Consider the following 18,644-nt stretch of genomic DNA (forward strand, 5'->3'; position numbering starts at 1 on the left):
ACATATTTTTGAAGGAAATTGAACGCTCTAAATAAATTGTCTCTTATGTTTTTTTCTTTAAGTCTACTCCTTTAAAAGGTATTCGAGTTTAAAGTTCAACATATAATTAATTTAATCTTTTTTTCTTAAATTTTCTTAAATATTATTTAATTATTGACAAAAAAAATTTGTCTTAAAATATTAAATTATCAAGTTTAACGTCGTTGACAAAGAAGATCTTTATTGTTTTACTATGAGGAATAAAGGACTTTTCAATTTAAAAATCTGTAACAGGGTAATTTTCAACCTTGCCAAATTTGGCACCTTTATTAATTGATCTTAATAAGGGCGCCACTGGAAGATAAGACTCGGCCTTCCAGAACCGGAGATGTTAAATTTAGAAAATTCAGGGTCATTGAATTTTACAAGAGTGAGGAAGAATGAGGAATTAAATTCATTACACAATATTTTTATTAATATAATTAGCAATTTTATTTATCACAACACAATTTTTTTTGCCACCGGGCTTTACTTCACTTATGATTATTTTATTAACTACGGAGTCCACCGGACTTTGTTACATTGATTAATTTGTCCCCTGGGCTTTATGAATTAAAATATTTAATTGGCCACTGGCCTGATCCCCTGGATCTATTTAAAACTAAGTCCCCTGGACTTATTGATATAAACTTGGCCACCGGCCTGATCCCCTGGATCTATTTAACACTGAGTCCCCTGGACTTATACAATTTTGGCAACCTGCCTGATCCCCTGGATCTATTTAACATGTCTCAGTCTATCTCTCTCTATTTCGTGTCTCTCTTTCTCCGCATTCAATTTTAATTTCTTTTAACAATTTACGGACATCAACTTATTACTCAAATTTAATTAATTAATCTCGATCTTTTATTACGATTTTCACAGCACTTGATTTTCCGTCTTATAAATTTTATCTTATTAAATTACCGATTAATTTCTTATGTAACAATGACTAAGTAACTATTATAATTTCTGGCCTCCTGCCGAGAAATTTTACTCCTTAATTTACAATTAATGATTAATAAATTCTGGCCTCGCTGCCGAGAATTTACTCTATTGAAGACGCAAAGTTGCTAACACTTCTGATAACTTTATTCTCGATGTTAATTAATTTAATAATTCTGGCTTACCTGCCGAGAATTAATTTACACACAGCACTTCGATATTAACACTAAACTTTGCACTTATTTACCGGATGATACCCTTGGCGGCTATCTAGCTTCCCGTGGTCTTTCCTTGGGTTCCGGTCTTCTGAATAAGGCTCACGGCAAATGGACGTCCGGTAAGCTTGTCGGCTCGACCGACTCTCCTCGATTTTGCTGCTGTCCTGTGGTTATATATTTTCAGCTCGGCCATTTTCGGCAACTTCCGGAAAATGGCCTCCCCACTTAATTAATTTTGAGACAAAAGTCCGCGCTTCTTCAATTAGCGCACCCGGCGACAAGTCGAAAAACTTTAACGGGTACTTATTTGGGGTTCCGGCTCGGGTAACTGACCAGCCGTGGAAAACCACGATTTTCCTTGATGATAAATTAAATTTTACCCCGTCACAAATCTGTAATTAATTCTCTCTTTAAAGTTTAAAAAAAACTTGAATTGTATGTACATAATTTTTCGGAAAAACGACCAACTGTGTGTTTGTAGGAAATGTAGTGCACTTTTTTACCGGTCAAATAGAGATGTGCCGCATTATCAACTTACTATTTTTGATTACTCTTTAGGTTTCCCTATATTTAGAAGAAACTCTAGAAGACAAAATGTTTAAACTTCAAAGAGAGAATTAATTTCAGATTTTTCAAATTGAAAAGTCATTTATTCGTCATAGTAGAACAATAAAGATCTACTTTGTCAACGACGTTAAACTTGATAATTTAATATTTGAAAACAAATTTTTTTTTTTCAATAATAATTATGAAATATTTAAGAAAAATTAATAAAAAAAAGATTAAATTAATTACATGTTGAACTTTACACTCGAATAACTATTAAAGGAGTAGACTTAAAGAAAAAAACATAAGAGACAATTTATTTAGAGCGTTCAATTTCCTTCAAAAATATGTATCTCTCACTCTGACATGTTAATTCCAAAATGAGTTGTAAAATTTCAAAGTTAAAAAATTTTTTTTCCATGTTATTTAAACGTAAAATAGAAATTTACGATGAGCGACCTTTCAAAATTGATATCAAGAACTCCCGTTTTCACAGGCTTCTTTTTTCGTGACTAGGAAGATATATCACTGCGGGTTTTGAAAAAAAAAATAGTCGATTTTTTTGAACCGATCTAATATATTCACTACTGGAAAAAATTGAAGGATCAAAAAAAAATCTAAATTTTTGGGTGATTTTTAACAGGCCGTAACTTCGAGAGAAATGGTCGTACAAGGAAGAAAAAAAAGGAATTGTAGCTCCAAGTGTCTACTTTTTAGATTAGAACTTCAAAAATTTTCAGCGTCAGCGGTTTTTGAGTAATCTTAGAAAAACCAGCGACTAAAAAATTTTCAAATTTTTTTTGCTTTCTTTTTTTTGGTCTACTGGCGTGGGAAAATTTTTTTTTGCTTAACCACTATAAGGATCGGATACCTTCATTATTCAGCTTTAATTTCATTTTTTATAGATCTTGATACGTCCACGTCGCCGAGATATCGGTCTTCAAATGGAAAAGGATCCTTTTGTCTTTGATTATCGATATCTCAGCAACCAATGATCGCACAAAAAGTTAATGATCGGTTTCAAAAACTTTAATAAATTCCCTTGAATGATTAGCCATTGTTTTTTCGAAAAATAAATTTTTTCATTTCGTCACATGAATTTGAAAATGCAACAAAAAAGGGTTTTTGGTGGTTTTTTGGAAAATCGAGCGCTGGATCGAAAATATTGTGGAAATTAATAATGTTGAGTGTGCATTTTACAGTTCAATATGCCTACAGAAACCCTACAAAGAGCCAGATTAATCCAACCAGCCTTTTTTTTGTTTCAGTCGATCGAATTTTTGAAAAAAATTAAAAGATCACATTTTTTGCTCTGAAAAGCTCATAATCTTTAACAAAATGAAAAAAAAAATTTTCCGAGCTTCATCCACATTTTTATTCCAACCGGTACTCAAATTTTGAAAAAATACAAACATTTCAAAAAAAAAAAAACTTTTTGAAAAAAAATAAATTTTTTTTGAAAATTTTTTTTTTTTGAACAACTTTAAAAATAATTGGGCGTTGGTCTCTTAATGGTATCTCTACCCTATATTTTCCATGAATAGATAAAAAAAAAAATTAACCATTTAACCGGTAAAATGCTCAGCTAATTAGCCTAGCTAATTTGAAGTAACCGGTTAAGCCTTAGGCTAATTAGCCAAGCTAATTAAGTTAACCGATTAAATTAGCTAAGCTGGCGAGTTAGCCAGCTAATTAACCTGGTTAACTTTTTCAACCGCTTAAACCGGTTTAGATGTACAGCCCTAATATTAGACCGGTTCAAAAAAATCGACTATTTTTTTTTCAAAACCCGCAGTGACATATCTTCCTAGTCTCGAAAAAAGAGGCCTGTGAAAACGGGAGCTCTTGATATCAATTTTGAAAGGTCGCTCATCGTAAATTTCAGGTTTAGATGTAAGCCAGTTTAGATGTACAGCCCTACTAAATTGTTTTAAATCTTTTTTAATCTTTTTGTGTACGCCGATTCAAAACGATTCATTTTCATTCACACTTAAAAAACAATGTCGATTAAGTCGATTCGAAAGTATTTAAAACGATTAAAAAAATTTTTTTTTTGAATTGTTTTGAATCAATTTGAATTGTTTCTTTTAATCAGGGAGGAACAATTTTGTAGGAAATCAAATTCTTCACAAAAAAGGTCATGTTCATTTTTTTTATAAAATGTGTATTTACGAAGATATTTAAAACGAACTTCTTTAGATCTTATCAATTAAGCATTCAAAGAATTACGAATGTTAAAAATAACGCTTTTTCTTAAATATAGACAACTTCGTAACTCGTAACATATCAATCATTAATTTTTTTTTGTAGTTTCTATGTACTCAAAAAAATGTTATTCTAACTAATGTGATAAACAACTGAAGTCTTTCAAAATCTAGTTTGGATTAGAAAAATCGATAAAATGTCGATACCACCAATCGATGGCATTTTATTCAAAACGAATTTCTGTTGTATCGTTTAGAGACTTTTTTTTTTTTTTTTTTTTGTTAAGAAAAGTCGTAAACAAATGGATTTTTTCAAAGTCTGGTTTGGATAAAAAAAATTGATAAATTGACGACGTACGGAAAAAATCTTACAATACTAGTTTTTTTTTTTTTTTTTTTTTTTTTTCTAGAAAGAACAGTGAGGGAAAAATGCTGTTACACACCATAGAAGACATTACCCATACAGAAAGCATAAACTGCCCTCTGTATGGGTACTGTCCTCCGTGTGCCGGACTCCTTCCCCAAAGATGTATTACTTACCATGACAGTAAGTAATGACTGTATCTTTGGGGGCCCTACCGGCTAAAAACCTCACTCTCTTTCTCTCCCATACCTAGTACTGCGGAACCGCGTGAGCATTACTTCACAGTACTAGGCACCCCCGCTGCTTTCGCAGCTACCCCTCCGTTTCTTCTTCCCTCTTTTTTTCCTTCAGGACCTCTTTTACAAACACTGTCATTGTTCTATAATTGTCTGCCGTCGCCAACATCCAAGGTATCACCAGGTCAGCGACATTTGGCACTTCTTTCTCGTTCTGAAAACGCAGCCGTATTTCAGACCAACGCTGACAGAAAAAGAAAGTGTGCTCGGCAGAATCGACAACGTTCGGACAGTATTGACAATAAGGATCGGTTCGGATCCCCATGCGATACAAGTACTCATTAAACTGTCCATGACCGGACAGAAACTGGGTGAGATAGTAATCTACCTCCCCCCCCCTTTTCTTGTTATCCAATCACGGACTCGTTTAATGAGCCTAAATGTCTAACGTCCCGTTTCCGCAGATTCCCATCGCTCTTGCCAGAGTTTCAGGGTCTCCTCGCGTTCTCGAGCCTTTACACTCTCCAACGGTTCTTCCCCAGCCCTACGGGCATCCCAGATGCGCTTCCTCTCGAAACCCAAAAGGTCAATTGGAATCACACCCGCGATGACCACAACGGCTGCTTCCGAAACCGTACGGTAAGCGCAAGCTACCCTCAGCGCGCCTCTTTGTTGCACGGATGCCAGTCGTCGACGATAACTTTCTGCTTTGAGTGACTCACACCAGATTTCTGCTCCGTAAAGCATTATCGAGTGTGAGACGCTCATGAGAACTCGTCTACGGCTGCTTCTCGGTCCTCCGACGTTAGGCATCAACCGAGAAAGGCTTGCTACCAACGTCGTCGCTTTCTTAGCTGCACCGACAATCTGATCGCGAAACGTAAGTTTCGTATCGATCGTCACCCCAAGGTATTTCAAAGAACTTCCACTCTCGACGTATTGATCCACGACGAGAGCCCGGAAAGGACTCGGAAACCACCTCTTGGCTGTGAGCACTATAACCTCCGTTTTCGCCTTAGCTAATGCCATACCATGGTCACTTAGCCAGGTGTCCACTTCGGTCGCGACCAGGCTTGCTAATCTTTGTGCACTCTCGTAAGAGCGCGCAAGCATTAGTGCCGCCACGTCGTCAGCAAACCCCTCCAGTATCACCTCGCTCGGTAAATCTAGACGTAGAAGAGCGTCATAAAGGATGATCCAGAGTTCTGGTCCTAAAACCGAACCCTGAGCCACTCCTCCAGTCAGCTTCTTCATCATCTCGCCAAAAGTAGTCTCATAGATCAAGAAACGATTACGTAAGTAATCATCTATGATCCGAATGAGATACTCGGACAGACCTAATTTCCGCAGCGCCTTTATTATATTTGGCCATCGTGCCAAATTAAAAGCATTTTTGACATCGAAGGTCATCATAATGCAGACTGGACGGGACCGATGGTTTCCCGTCCAAGCTCTTTTGGCAAATGAAAGCGCTTCAGAAATAGCACTCGTCATCGGGTATAGTCGAAACAGGACTGTCCCGATCTTCACGCTCCGGAAACAGGACATTGATTATCTCCTGCATCGCATCAGGTTCCATAAGAGATACTGGACTGCGACCCATGAATTTTCGAGTAACAATCTGGTAGCCAAGGCTCCATAGATCATTATCTACTTCTTCACAGACCGCCTTCCAGCATCTCCCCTTGCTCTCCTTGATCGCCGTGACCAGTCGCTTCTTCGCCGCCTTATACTCTTCGTTCTTCTGCTGCCCAGTATCGCGCTTTCGCGCCCTGAGTGCTTGCCTCCGAAGACGCAAACACTCAGCCCTGAGCAGCGCAATCTCATCAGTCCACCAGTAAGCTGGCTTCCTGCGTGAGCTTGCGGAACGTCAAGGCATAGCAGCGTCGCAGCCTGAGACGAGAGCCTTCATCGCACGGTCAACAATCATCTCCACATCCTCGCGCGTCTCAGCAGGCAGAGGATGAAAAGCCTCGACGCTGTCAGAGACCGCTTTTTGTAAAGCACCCGCATCCATCCCCGAAACCTTCCAACCCACCCGCTTCATTGAACGCTGGTACACTGTCGCAGGGTTTCCCCGTAGATCGTGCACCGTATACGAGATGTATTGGTGATCACTGGCCGTAAACTCCTCAAGAACGGCCCAGTCCGAGATCACAGCAGCTATCCGTTGAGTAGCAAACGTAAGATCTACAATAGACCCACGTGTACCAACTCTCCGGAAAGTTGCCGTGTTTCCCTTGTTCATAATAACAAGATCAAAACTTGCCATCATGTCCAAGAGCTCAGACCCACGCGTGTCAGTCCATTCCATCCCCCAATCGGTAGATTTCGCATTGAAATCCCCACCTACTACGACTTCTCCCTCAAGATTGCGAATGACTCTTTCGAGTTCATTCACTCTCCTTCGAAAGGCCGCAATAGGCTCATTGGGTGTGAAATAGCATGACACGAAGGTAATCGCTGGCGTAACTACCCATACAACCCCATCCCTGGATCCACTATCTTTTACAGATACAGACCCAAGATCCGGAATCCAGATCGCCGCTGTGCCCGATGGGTCACAGAACCAATTTGGTCCGGACGCTGAATGGTATTGTTCTGAAACCAGAACAATATCCATTCTGCAGTCTGTTCGCCGTGCCAGAAGTAGATCGAGCGATGTTCTGCACCGTTGTAGGTTCGCCTGCAGTACTTTAGCCATTTTTGTGGGAAGTGCACCGCCTTGAACCGATCACGTGATCCACAGGTCGCCCGTCCCCTACCGCAACACAGAGGTGGCAGCTAGGTGGGTTGGTACACGTCTTGGCCTGATAGTCCGCCTGGCCACAACGCCAGTAAAGACTCGACCGATCCTCTTTCGCCTTACACGATCTGGTCGAATGACCAAGATCGTGACAGCGAAAGCATCGATCAATCCGTTCCCAGCGGCGGATACGGCAGACCAACCAGCCCACTTTGACCTTTCCCAAGGTCTCTAAAGCAGTGGCGACCTCGCATCTTGCCTCAATGAAGGCACGGACAGCTCCCCATTTACTGGGTTTAGTTATATTAACTTTGAGCTCGTCCGCACCTACATTGGTGCTCCGACGCAAAGCCTCCACCACCTCCTCAACCGTCGTTGCTGCGTCCAGCCCGCCAATAACCAACGTAGTGGTCGGAGCAAGATGGCGCACAGCAACGACTCCACCAGCCGCCTCGGTAATCTTCTTATCGAGAGCAGAGCGATCTTTAACAGATCCCTCGAACTCGATAAGAAGACCGCCTTGCCTGGCTGTCCTTATCGATCTTACACTAGTAGCAAGATCCTCCGGGGAAAGTTTTGATCGCAGTGCTCTCAAAACCTCCCCAGACGATCTTGACTCACCTGGTATGATCAAAACGGCCTCCGCCCGTTGTCGTGTCCTCCGCCGCTTGGCCTCCTTGGATGCTGTGGTCCGTTGAGTCGCTGGTCCTGTTGGTCCTGGTCCCGCCGGTCCACTGTCCTTGGCTGCCTTTTCCTTCTTTTGTTTTTTCCTTCTCTTCTTCCTTCCCTCTACAACGGTGAAAGGGGCACCGGTGGTCATTTGATCTCCCTTTGCCGTCTCCTTTCTCTTCTTTTTCTCCCGTCCTGCCTTCTCAGGAGACGATAACGGGCGCTTCCCTGTCGAGGCCTCATTTCCAAGTGCCGTTACTTCCGAGTAGGAACGTCCAACCAACTCTTCAGGCCCTTTAGGTGGGCTGGACGGCTCGTGGTCTTTCCTCGGAGGTACCCTTCTTTTCTTTTTTGGAGTTTTTTTCTGAGCCGCCTCCTTCTGAAGTTGCTCTTGTCGACGCAGCTCCTTAGTCAGGCGCTCACGTTCCTCCGCCTCTACTGTCGCTAGTTTTCTTTGGGCATCTTTCCACGTCTTCCGATGCGTTAAAAGCTGCGTAAGAATCAACGCAGCCTCTTTCACGCCTGAAGTCACTTCGGACGCCACTGTCCTCTTCTTGGCGATTGTTCGAATAGTCTCTTTTAAGATCTCCTGGAGCTCCTGGAGACCAGAATCCTCCCTGGAAATCGCTGAATCTCTCGTCGCAAGACTTTCTCGAATAAGCAAGCCAGGATTATTGGTCTTGCCTTCACTTGGCGTGTCGACGTTTTTTCCCTTGGCCAAGTGGTCCACCAAGGGCGTCGAGCAGTCGCTTGATGACGACCGCGCAGGTGCTGCTATGCCACCTGACACTGCCGTGGCTGGGGTATCCCTCCCCTGCTCCGTAAACGAGATTTTCTTATGTACGTTATCCATAATTCAAAACCGTCACACCTGAATCATCACGCTCGTCATTCATTTTAACGAAACTTAAACGATCGACTTCAAAATCTAATCAGCTCTAGAACTTAATAAAACGCGTCGATTTCCGCCTTAGGCGTCTCAATCGGTTAATTTGTTCGAGAGATATCATGGGAGAAAGAAATGCTAAAAAACGGTTTTTTTCGAAAACAATGGCATACAATAGTATTTTCGAGCTTGAAAATGTATTCACATCAATGTTTTCGAGCTCAAGATGCTCGAAAACAACGAGAAGTTTTGGGGTTGGCCCGCAGGATCAACTGATCTACCGATTTTTTTTTTTTTTCTTTTTACTTTCGTCAATAATCTTGTCTCTTAACTGAGTAATTAATTTTTTTTCCTTTATTTCTATTTTTCGGTCATTGCAGATATTTTTTGTACTAATTTAAAATTTTGCACCTGATTTCGGGATTTCAAGAAGTAAATTATTACAATAAAACGTTAATAAATTATCGCAAATTATATTGGATAATACATGAAATTAATCATCAATATTCATTCATAACTGGTGATAAGAGTCAACATAATTGTCAAAAGTAAAAAAAAATTAAATCATTAATTTATGATCAGAAAATCATTTGTAACTACGAATTAATTGACTTAAAAATATGATTCATTTCGAAAAGTCTGCAATACACTAAATTGCCTAATAACATTTTCATTACTATATTTTCAGTTTCATGGGAAAGAAACTCTTTCAATAAGTTACGTAAGTAATTGGTTGTGGCAGCATTGTCCTCGAGTAATAACGGGAATACATAGAATGATTGTCCATGTATTCACTATCGCCTATCGTTATGGCCAAAATCTTTTATTAAGTGAAGAATTACAACTTCATATGGAATCAATTACTCCAGTGCTGGAAAAAGCCGTTTTTTTTGATAAGCCTGAAAACTTGTTGCCTCTTAGTCATGTATGGTTATTATCTATCTCTTTACCTCTTATTTACATTCAGGTATGATTATTAAATGTTTTTTTTTTTTGTCTCTTTTATAGAACTTAGTTTTAAAAAAAAATAGCAATTCCAAGACTAGGTTTTCTTAATAAGTTTCATTTTACAGACTGAGGATTCGTCATTAGACAATAATACGGCTAAGATACTTCCGATATCTAGAAATCCTTGTCCTAGTCACTGGACTTTGTTATATAGCAGTGATGAACATGGAACAGGAGTCAATCGTTTTCTTCATCATGTATTAGGGTATCGGGGTCCAACGATAGTAATTATCAAAGGAGATAGCGGCAGTGATCAGCAGATTATTTATTGTATATGTAGTGCTGTTGAATGGCGAGAGTCTCATCTTTATTGGGGGGATGATGACTCTGTTATTGTTGAATTATATCCTACTTATAAAGTGCTTCAAAAAAAATCAAAAATTTTGTACTTAAATACTAGTATTAGAGGATATCCTTATGGATTAAGAGCTGGAGATGACCCACGCAATCCTATTATTAATATTGATCAATCGTTTCATTCGGTTGATTTTGGAGGTGCACCTCATCGTATTACAAGTATTGAAGTATGGGGTTGTGGTGATAGAAAATCAAGGTTTTTATTTTAATAATAATAAATTTTCTAGGATAAATAATACTTAATTTTATAATTATTGTAATTTATTTTCAGAGAACGACAATTAGAAGTTAAGAAATGGCAATTACAAGAAGCTGAAAAACAAAGAGTTGTAAAATTAAGCCCTAATGATTGGTTGGATCATCCTGATCGTTACTTATTAGAGTTAGCTGGTCGACAGTCTTACAATAATGCTGGTAGTTGAAGGTGTTTCTGTAAAAATAGTTTGTTCATATGTATATAAATTCGACTGTAAGAAAATTAATCATCTCGCATGTTTCATTTCGAACTTCTGAATTAAATGAGAAAAATAAAACAAACCATAAAAATTAAGGGAATTCTCCCAAAGCTGTCTGTATTGTATTTTCAAAATCAGTTACGCTGTCTAGCGTCGGAACCTAGAACTAAAACAATAAAAATTTAATTGGATCGTCGAAAAAAATATAAACTCTATGCTCCAAGGTAAATTTTATTCAACTAGATGCTAAAGATAATTATATAAAATGAAAGTTAAACTAATGTAGGTTAAACACGAAACTAAAAATGAAATTTTGGATAATAATTTGTCGGAAGATTATTTCCATGCATAGAAAATTGAATATTCTTCTCTACTTGAGTAATCAAAATAAATATTACGATAATTTGGATTTTTTAAGCCAATAATTATTCTATAATTTTTTAAATTAAATTTGAGTTAGAGATATATCTGTAGATCTTGTTGTATTGTATTGTATTGTATTGTATATGTACATATATAAATATGTTGATTAGGGTGGTTCGTTTGGAATGACTTTTTTTTTAATCCCACTTCAAATATATTGTTGTAGACATTAAAAAAAAATTCCCTGAAAGTTTCAGCTCTTAATTTTGATTTCAAGTACTTTACATTTGATTTTGAATTTTTCCCATATAAAATATATAGGAAAGTAAGGATATTTTTTTTTAGTTCTCTCGAGCTCAGCTGTATTTCAAGTTATCGGGTCGCCGTTTGCGGCATTTTATAGGTAATTAAATACTTTGTAAAAGTCTCCATAGTAATTTTACTGAGATTTTGATTGTTTTTTTCTGTATTGAATCGGAAAGTCAATTTTTTTCATAATAATTTGGGTTTTTAGTTGACATTGACTAAATCACGAAATTTACTGTAAAAATGTAGATAACGATTTTTTAGGAAATTTGATTCTCTACAAAAAAGGTCCTCTTAGTTAAATGGCTCAAGTTTTTCGTTCACGTGATGTAGGGAGTTTATTAATTTGTAAATAAAATATTTGTTTTAAGCTTCGATCAAATGCCTTTTAATTTTAATTAAAATTCAGTAAATTATTTTCTTTTTAATAATTAAAGCCATTCATAAAAATAAAAAAGGTTAAATTTGATAAGCTTCGAAAACATTTTTGACAAATATTTTATTCATAAAATTGCTATATCACATGAACGAAGAATTTGAGCCACTTAACTGAGAGGATCTTTTTTGTAGAGAATCAAATTTCCTAAAGAAACCTTATCTGCATTTTTACTGTAGATTCCGTTATTTAGTCAATATTAACTAAAAACCCAAATTATTATTGAAAAAATAATTTTCAGAACGAGTACAGAAAATACATTTAAAATCTCAGTAAAATTACTAAGGAGACTTTTGCAAAGTATTAAATTACCTAGGAAATGCCGCAAACGGCAACTGAGCTATAGGGAATTTAAAAAAAGATCCCAACTTTCTTATGTATTTTACATGGGAAAACTTGAAAATCAAATGTAAAATACTTAAAATTAAGAGCTAAAACTTTCAGGAACTTTTTTTTCAATGATTACAATATTTTAAAGTGGGATTGAAGAAAAAAAAATATTCGTTCCAAACGGACCGCCCTAATGGTGATATCAAAATTTTTTCAATTTTATTGACATGTGTAAACGAAATTAAACAAATTTACATTTACCAACTTCTTTGAAAGCCTCTTAACGCTTAATAAAACAATACAATACTGTCTACAGATATCTCTATCTCGAATTTTATTTATTTGCAAAATTACAGAATAATTATAGACTTGAAAAATTCAAGTAAGTTATTGAAATAATTATCTTGATTGCTTGAGTAGAGAATAATATCTGATTGTCAATGCATGGAAATAGTCTTTCTACAAATAATTATCCAAAATTTCATTTTTTGTCCTGTGTTTAACCTACATTAGTTCAATTCTCATTTTATATCATTCTTCTTAGCATCTAGTTGAATCTAATTTGCCTTGAAACATAGAGTTTTTATTATTTCAATGATTAAATTAAATTTTTATTATTTTAGTTCTGGATTCCGACTCTAGACAGTGTTACTGATTTTGAAAAAAGTGGGGGCAGCTTTGGGAGCATGACTTTCTCATTGCGCCATGTTTCGATAAGCAACTAAAAAATTCTTCTCAAGTTACTGATTTTTTTTTAATTTTTTTTTTTTTTTTTTCAAATTTTGTGTTCAATGTGATTAATATTATTGCTTAAATAAAAATCAATTACATTTCTAATTTTTATAAAATGTAGGAAATTCATACAGTTTTTACAGTCATAATTAATTTTATCACTATTATAATGTACGCTACTTATTTTAACGGTAATAACAATCTATGACATTGATTATAACCCAAAAAATAAAATGAAAATTAACTACGCGATCTATATCTGCTACGAGACTTATGACTGCCAGTCCTATGACGTTGTGTTTTTTTTGTTTTACGGGTACGGCCACGACTATGGCTTCGGGATCTGCTTCTACTCAAATGTTTTTTTCGTTTATTGTGTTTCGTTATTTCACTTCGTTGAATAGATGATGAAGCATTAGTTACTGATTTCAAACGCCTGCAAAAAATACATAATTATTATTAAAGTAAGTAGCTATAAATACTACGAAATGAAACTTGAAAAAAAAAAAAAAAAAAAATCAATAATACCTTGGAGATTTAACTCTTTCCGGAACTGCATGTGTTCCACTTCGACTTATAAATCCACCCCAAGCATTGTGGTGTTTAGGAAGAGGTGGACTAGGTGTATGTCCTTCAACATCACCACGAGCTTTAGATCGAGCTTCTTCATATTGTCGCCGTAATTCTTCAACTTTTTTTTCCAATTGCTCCGAACGTATACGTGGTCGAGTGTAGAGCCTCAGTATACGTCGACAAACATCTCTAATTGCTGATTCATTTACTTTAAATAGAGCAAACCAAGGTGGCTGGGTAGGCAACGGGAGCTGAAGCTGTCGGGCGCCTAAGTAAACACAGGCACAAGCAACTGTTTCTGGTTGATGACGCAAAAATACATCTGAACGTAGTGAATCATTCATGTAATTCCAACATTGCTGCATAAGAGATCGATTTTTTTCATAGCCCAATACTTGTAAATACATCACGATGATCTTATGTGGATGTTTTACGTGAACACAAAAACCTAATTCTTTCAAAACTCGTCGTTCAGATTTAATAACTTGATTTTTTAGAGCTACGTAGTTTTGGTCCAGTATTACCGGCTGAATCGGCCTAGATAAACAAATAATTACTTAAAACAGATGTTCAGTTATTTCTGTCCAAGCTTTTTTTTAAAATAAAATCTTTAAACACAAAATAAAGCTCAAGACTCGATGCATATTTTATAATCTACTCAGACAAAAAAATTATTTGACTCGAGATGATTTTACTTCACCCAAGAAATTTTTCAGGAAGTGGAATGAAAACCGGAAATCTCTTGGACGCAGTAAAATAATTTCTTGAATTTTAAATCTTGAATGAAGCAAAAAATTCTTAAGCCAATACATATTTGACACTCGATCCAATAGTAGAATTATTTTTTTTTTTAGACTTGTATTTCTTGATATGATAAACATTTTTTTTAACTTATGTATGTTACTTACTTAAGGAGATTCGACCGAAACTAGTAAGTCAAAGGAGTGTTAAAATTTGTTTGTGTGCTAAATTTTCCAAATGTTATAAAAATTCATTATTTTAATGTATAATAATATAACGAGTCCATAAATTAATAATTATTACCTATTTAATTAAAGAAAGTAATGAAATTACTTGGGTATTTTTGACTCATATGAGTTAATGCCGTAAGATGGACGGCGGAGTTGAATTTGATATTTGCTACTTGCTATTTGCTACTTGACACTTGCGATCAGAAGTAATCTCCAAAATCTTGACGTCGGAAAATAATCATGGAAATGGTCATGAATTCTATGATTATTTTCTTCCGTCATAGCATTCGTAGCAATAGTATAAATATTATATTCATAGTTTTGAAATATTAATTTTTTTTTTTTTTTGGCAACAGCGCGTTCCAACTTTTTAAACAACGATATTCAAATTAAAGCGGGAAAAATTTATTTCTAATCTCGTCTCTCTTATTAATATATTTTAAATTAAATTATTTAAATATTTACAACGGTAACGATATATTGTTCTCCAAAATCGGCTCGATAAAAAATTTTCAAAAGGTCGCTCACGAATTTTGGAAATATCAAAAATGATTGAATTTCGGATTTTTCACTTCAAAATTTTTTTTTTCTCGTGGCAGCAGTAGTTGATATTTGTAAAATCATGACTATGCTGAAAATTTTAGCCCAAAATTTAAATATTTAAACGGCGCACAAGAATTTCGAATATTAACTGATAATATGTAACTAATAGTTTCAATTGGTTTTTGTACTTTTTTATAACTCAATTATTATCATTTCAGTAAAATATAACTTTTGCATAATCAAAAATACACAGGACAGTCTTAAACAATAAAATTTGGTAAGTTTTAAATAAGCAAAAAAACCTAAAAGTTGAATTAATAAAATAAAAAAGTAGGAAAAAAACTTATTATTTCTATTTCTCGGGTTATATTTTCATTCATTGTCATGCAAACTGATGGTGAAAAATTCAAGAAGCTTTATTATTAATATTCAAGGGTCGCTAGAAAACGTTCAAAAGACAGCACTCGGAAACATTCTAAATTCTTGAGCGCCGTTTAAATATTTTAATTTTGGGCTGAAATTTTCAGCAAAGTCATGATTTTACAAATATCAACTACTGTTGCCAGGAGAAAGAAAAAATTTTGAAATTAAAAATTCCTAATTTCAATCATTTTTGATATTTCCAAAATTCGTGAGCGATCTCTTGAAAATTTTTTATCGAGCTGATTTTTGGAGAGACTTCTTAAAACATATCAAGCCAACAAATTTACATGCGAGATCAAAAAAAAAATAAAATAGTCGGTTTTTTTGGGCCACCCTAATGGCCATACCAACTTTTTTAATACAGTCATGCATAGCCGTGTATGAATCATATAAGGCGATATATGGCCATACATGGTTTTGTATGACTCGGTATGACCGTGTATGCCCATGATTAAAAATATATGGCTATAATTATTTAAATTTGTTGCGTAAATTTTATGCCAGTTATATAATTAAGGCCAACCTTTCAAGTTCTGTAACTCGAGTATCATTGGTCGTACCTACTTGGCTCTCATAAACTTTTCTGTAGCGAATTTCATGCCCTACAAAACTTTAAACTTCTTTTAAAAAAAAAATCGGTCTATCGGTTGACCCTGCGGGCCAGCCCCAAAACTTCCCGCTATTTTCAAGCTCGAAAATATTGTTGTATGCTTTTGCTTTCGAAAAAAAAACGTGTTTTACCATATCTTTCTCCAGCGATATCTCTCGAACAAATTAACGATTGAGATGGCTCAGGCGGCAATCGATGCGTTTTATAAAATTTTAGAGCTAATTAGATTTCGAAGTCGATCGTTCAACTCGTTTCTGAGAAATCAATAAGAAACTAAAAAAAAAAAAATTTTTTTTTTTCGTAATTCGCAAATATTTTCGAGTCTATTTGATCAAATAATATGAAATTTTCAGGAAAGTTGATGGCCAACAAGCTCTTTTGATTGCCGCGAGAACTATTCAAATCGGTTCATTAGTTAAAAAGTTATAGACCGGTCACACACACACACACACACACACACACACACACACACACACACACACACACACACACACACACACACACACACACACACACACACACACACACACACACACACACACACACACACACACACACGCGCGCGCGCGCCCGCGAAATTTTTAAAAATCATCGATTTTCTTAGCGGGAAGTTAAATAATTTCTTGGGCCAATAAATTTTCAACTCAATTCCAATACTTATTTTCTCTTAATTAAAAAATTCTTTTTTTTTTAATTCGATAAGAAAAATGTCTAGTCATGAAAAAAATTTTTCGAGTTGAGAAAAAAACATTCTCAAATAGAGTAATAAATTGCTTGGTTTAAGAAAGTCTTCTCTTGGCTTAAGGGATTAGTTTGTTTGGACTAAGAGAATAATGTCTTTCATGAAAAATGTAATTTGTCGATTCAAAGAATGTTTTACTTCAATCAAATAAGAAATTTAGCTTGATATAAGAAAAAAATTTCGCAGAAATTTAATTTTTGCCTCAAGATAACTTTTCTTTCTGTACAGCAATCTGTTTATACCTTTTTATTTATTTTTATCTGATGAAAAAAAAACGTAGACTAAGTTTCCATTTACTATGCAAGTGCAACAGCGATAGTACTGTTCGTCCACTCAAGTGCAAAAAAGAAAAAATGAAAACTCTTAAAATAATGAATAAATATTTCTCAGAATACAATGAGTCTGATGTAAAACAAGAGGAGTACAACTTAGAAAAATACCATACTGTTAATTGCTTTTAGCTTATAGTTAAAAGTTTAAATGCTAACATGTGAGCCAATATCGTTTTATGTACTTACTTCTGGCTCGACACTTGTTTTATATGATTGAAAACATTGATTACGTCTCTGATCCTTCTTGGTGCCTCTTCAATTTTGCTCGCTAAACAAACACAACCCATGGCAGTAGTTTCCATATTATGCCTCACTAGGGATTTGCTGTAATAAAATCTTTGAAATATAACTTGACCAGTAGCCATCGCGACCTGAAATGATTTTTATTATACGATTATCTGTGCTGCCGTGCTTAGGAAGAAGGCAGTAAGTGAAGTTACTGCCTTCTTCCTAAGCACGGCAGGTGTGGTCTTGATGAAAAAAAATCTATTTATAAGAATTTACGAGAATAGAATAATAAAAACCTGTGGTAATTTCAATAATATTCCAGCAGTTTGTATAAGTTCACATCCTAATATTCGTAAATCAGTTTCAGTTTCCGCATCTAATCCGTCTAATCGGGATGGTGTTGAATTAAGTTTTTCTTCTGGCAAAAGACAATTCTGTAATGTCAATACTATTTTTCCATATGGTTTGGCGTTGATCGCACTTTTATTTGCTGGGACCATATTTTCTTTAAAATTCATGATTATAATATTTAATAAAATTCTGTAACTACGCTGTTCTTATTGTTAGAATTTTCGAAGATAGTGTTTTTTCATAAAAAGCTGAATGACTAGAAGACACGCACTTTTCACTAATGATAAAATAAGTTTAAAAATTGTGTGTTAACTCAAATAATAGCTTTCAGGCGCCCTAGTCTTTAAATTACAAATCCTAAACGTTCGTATGGAAATTTACATCTAAAAATCTAGTCATCATTTCCAAACTCCGTGGTCTCACAATTAAAGAAGAGAAATTGTTATTTTCAAGAAAAAAATCTCATTGTTTGAATTTTACTTTTAATTTGTTCATTAATATCGCTATTATAATTATATTATTATAATATATATATAATTATATAGTTACTAATCCGCGTATGTGTCTTGACAACGGATAACAACATCACAAGACTGAGATATCTTCGTAGCAGTGCAGCCAGATCGTGCGATATTTATACCCCCTCCTTCCATTACACACTATGCTATTTCACCACGAGAAGGGGTAAAAATATTGCACGATCTGGCTGCACTGCTTTGTAGTCACTTTAGTACTTTACTTCAAGTTGACAGACACGGCTAAAGAATTTTACGTCAAGTTGACTGCAAGAAGTTTATAGTCAAGTAGTTGACGCAAACTTTGCCGCAACTTTTTGTCAACTGGAAAGTTACTTTTGTTGTTCAGCTATTTTCCCGCAACTTTCAGACGGTACTCAGTAAGTTCAGCGGATCCGTGACGATTTGCACAAAACTAGATTTAATGTCCCTAGATCGAGGTTGCTATAGTAATGTTTCCAACCTACGAAATAGTAAAATAGTAAGAGAGACTACATTACAAGAAAAATAATACTGAGTGTTTTCATGAAGTGTCAA

The 18,644-nt window shown here is 35.5% G+C and overlaps 2 protein-coding genes across 2 annotated transcripts in view; one reads left to right on the plus strand and one right to left on the minus strand.

Annotated features, from left to right (window-relative positions):
* LOC103575575 (uncharacterized) overlaps positions 1 to 12,333 on the plus strand; it is an 81,424-nt gene extending 69,091 nt beyond the window's left edge. The window contains exons 3-5 of the mRNA XM_053739688.1: positions 9,521 to 9,799; positions 9,906 to 10,393; positions 10,469 to 12,333. Of these exons, the coding sequence (XP_053595663.1) occupies positions 9,521 to 9,799; positions 9,906 to 10,393; positions 10,469 to 10,619 (918 nt within the window). The 3' untranslated portion in view covers positions 10,620 to 12,333. The remainder of the gene's footprint in view (positions 1 to 9,520; positions 9,800 to 9,905; positions 10,394 to 10,468) is intronic.
* Positions 12,334 to 12,912: 579 nt separating this feature from the next.
* On the minus strand, positions 12,913 to 18,184 carry LOC103579914 (cyclin-L1). Its single transcript, XM_008561481.3, has 4 exons — positions 17,538 to 18,184; positions 17,200 to 17,384; positions 13,348 to 13,929; positions 12,913 to 13,255 (listed from the first exon to the last, which is right to left on the minus strand). The coding sequence occupies exons 1-4, from the start codon at positions 17,757 to 17,759 to the stop codon at positions 13,060 to 13,062; spliced, it is 1,185 nt and encodes a 394-aa protein (XP_008559703.1). The 5' UTR covers positions 17,760 to 18,184; the 3' UTR covers positions 12,913 to 13,059.
* Between the last annotated feature and the right edge of the window lie 460 nt (positions 18,185 to 18,644).

The sequence above is a fragment of the Microplitis demolitor genome, chromosome 5 (genome assembly GCF_026212275.2).
Source record: "Microplitis demolitor isolate Queensland-Clemson2020A chromosome 5, iyMicDemo2.1a, whole genome shotgun sequence".
Taxonomy (NCBI): Eukaryota; Metazoa; Arthropoda; class Insecta; order Hymenoptera; family Braconidae; genus Microplitis; species Microplitis demolitor.

Bases quoted from the DNA above. Each gene is read 5' to 3' on its own strand.
- LOC103579914 (XM_008561481.3), bottom strand. From the start codon at position 17,759: ATGAATTTTAAAGAAAATATGGTCCCAGCAAATAAAAGTGCGATCAAC. The intron at 17,385-17,537 runs GTTTTTATTATT...AAATCATTTCAG, and splicing joins TATTATTGAAATTACCACAG to GTCGCGATGGCTACTGGTCA. The intron at 13,930-17,199 runs GTAAGTACATAA...TTGTTTATCTAG, and splicing joins AAACAAGTGTCGAGCCAGAA to GCCGATTCAGCCGGTAATAC.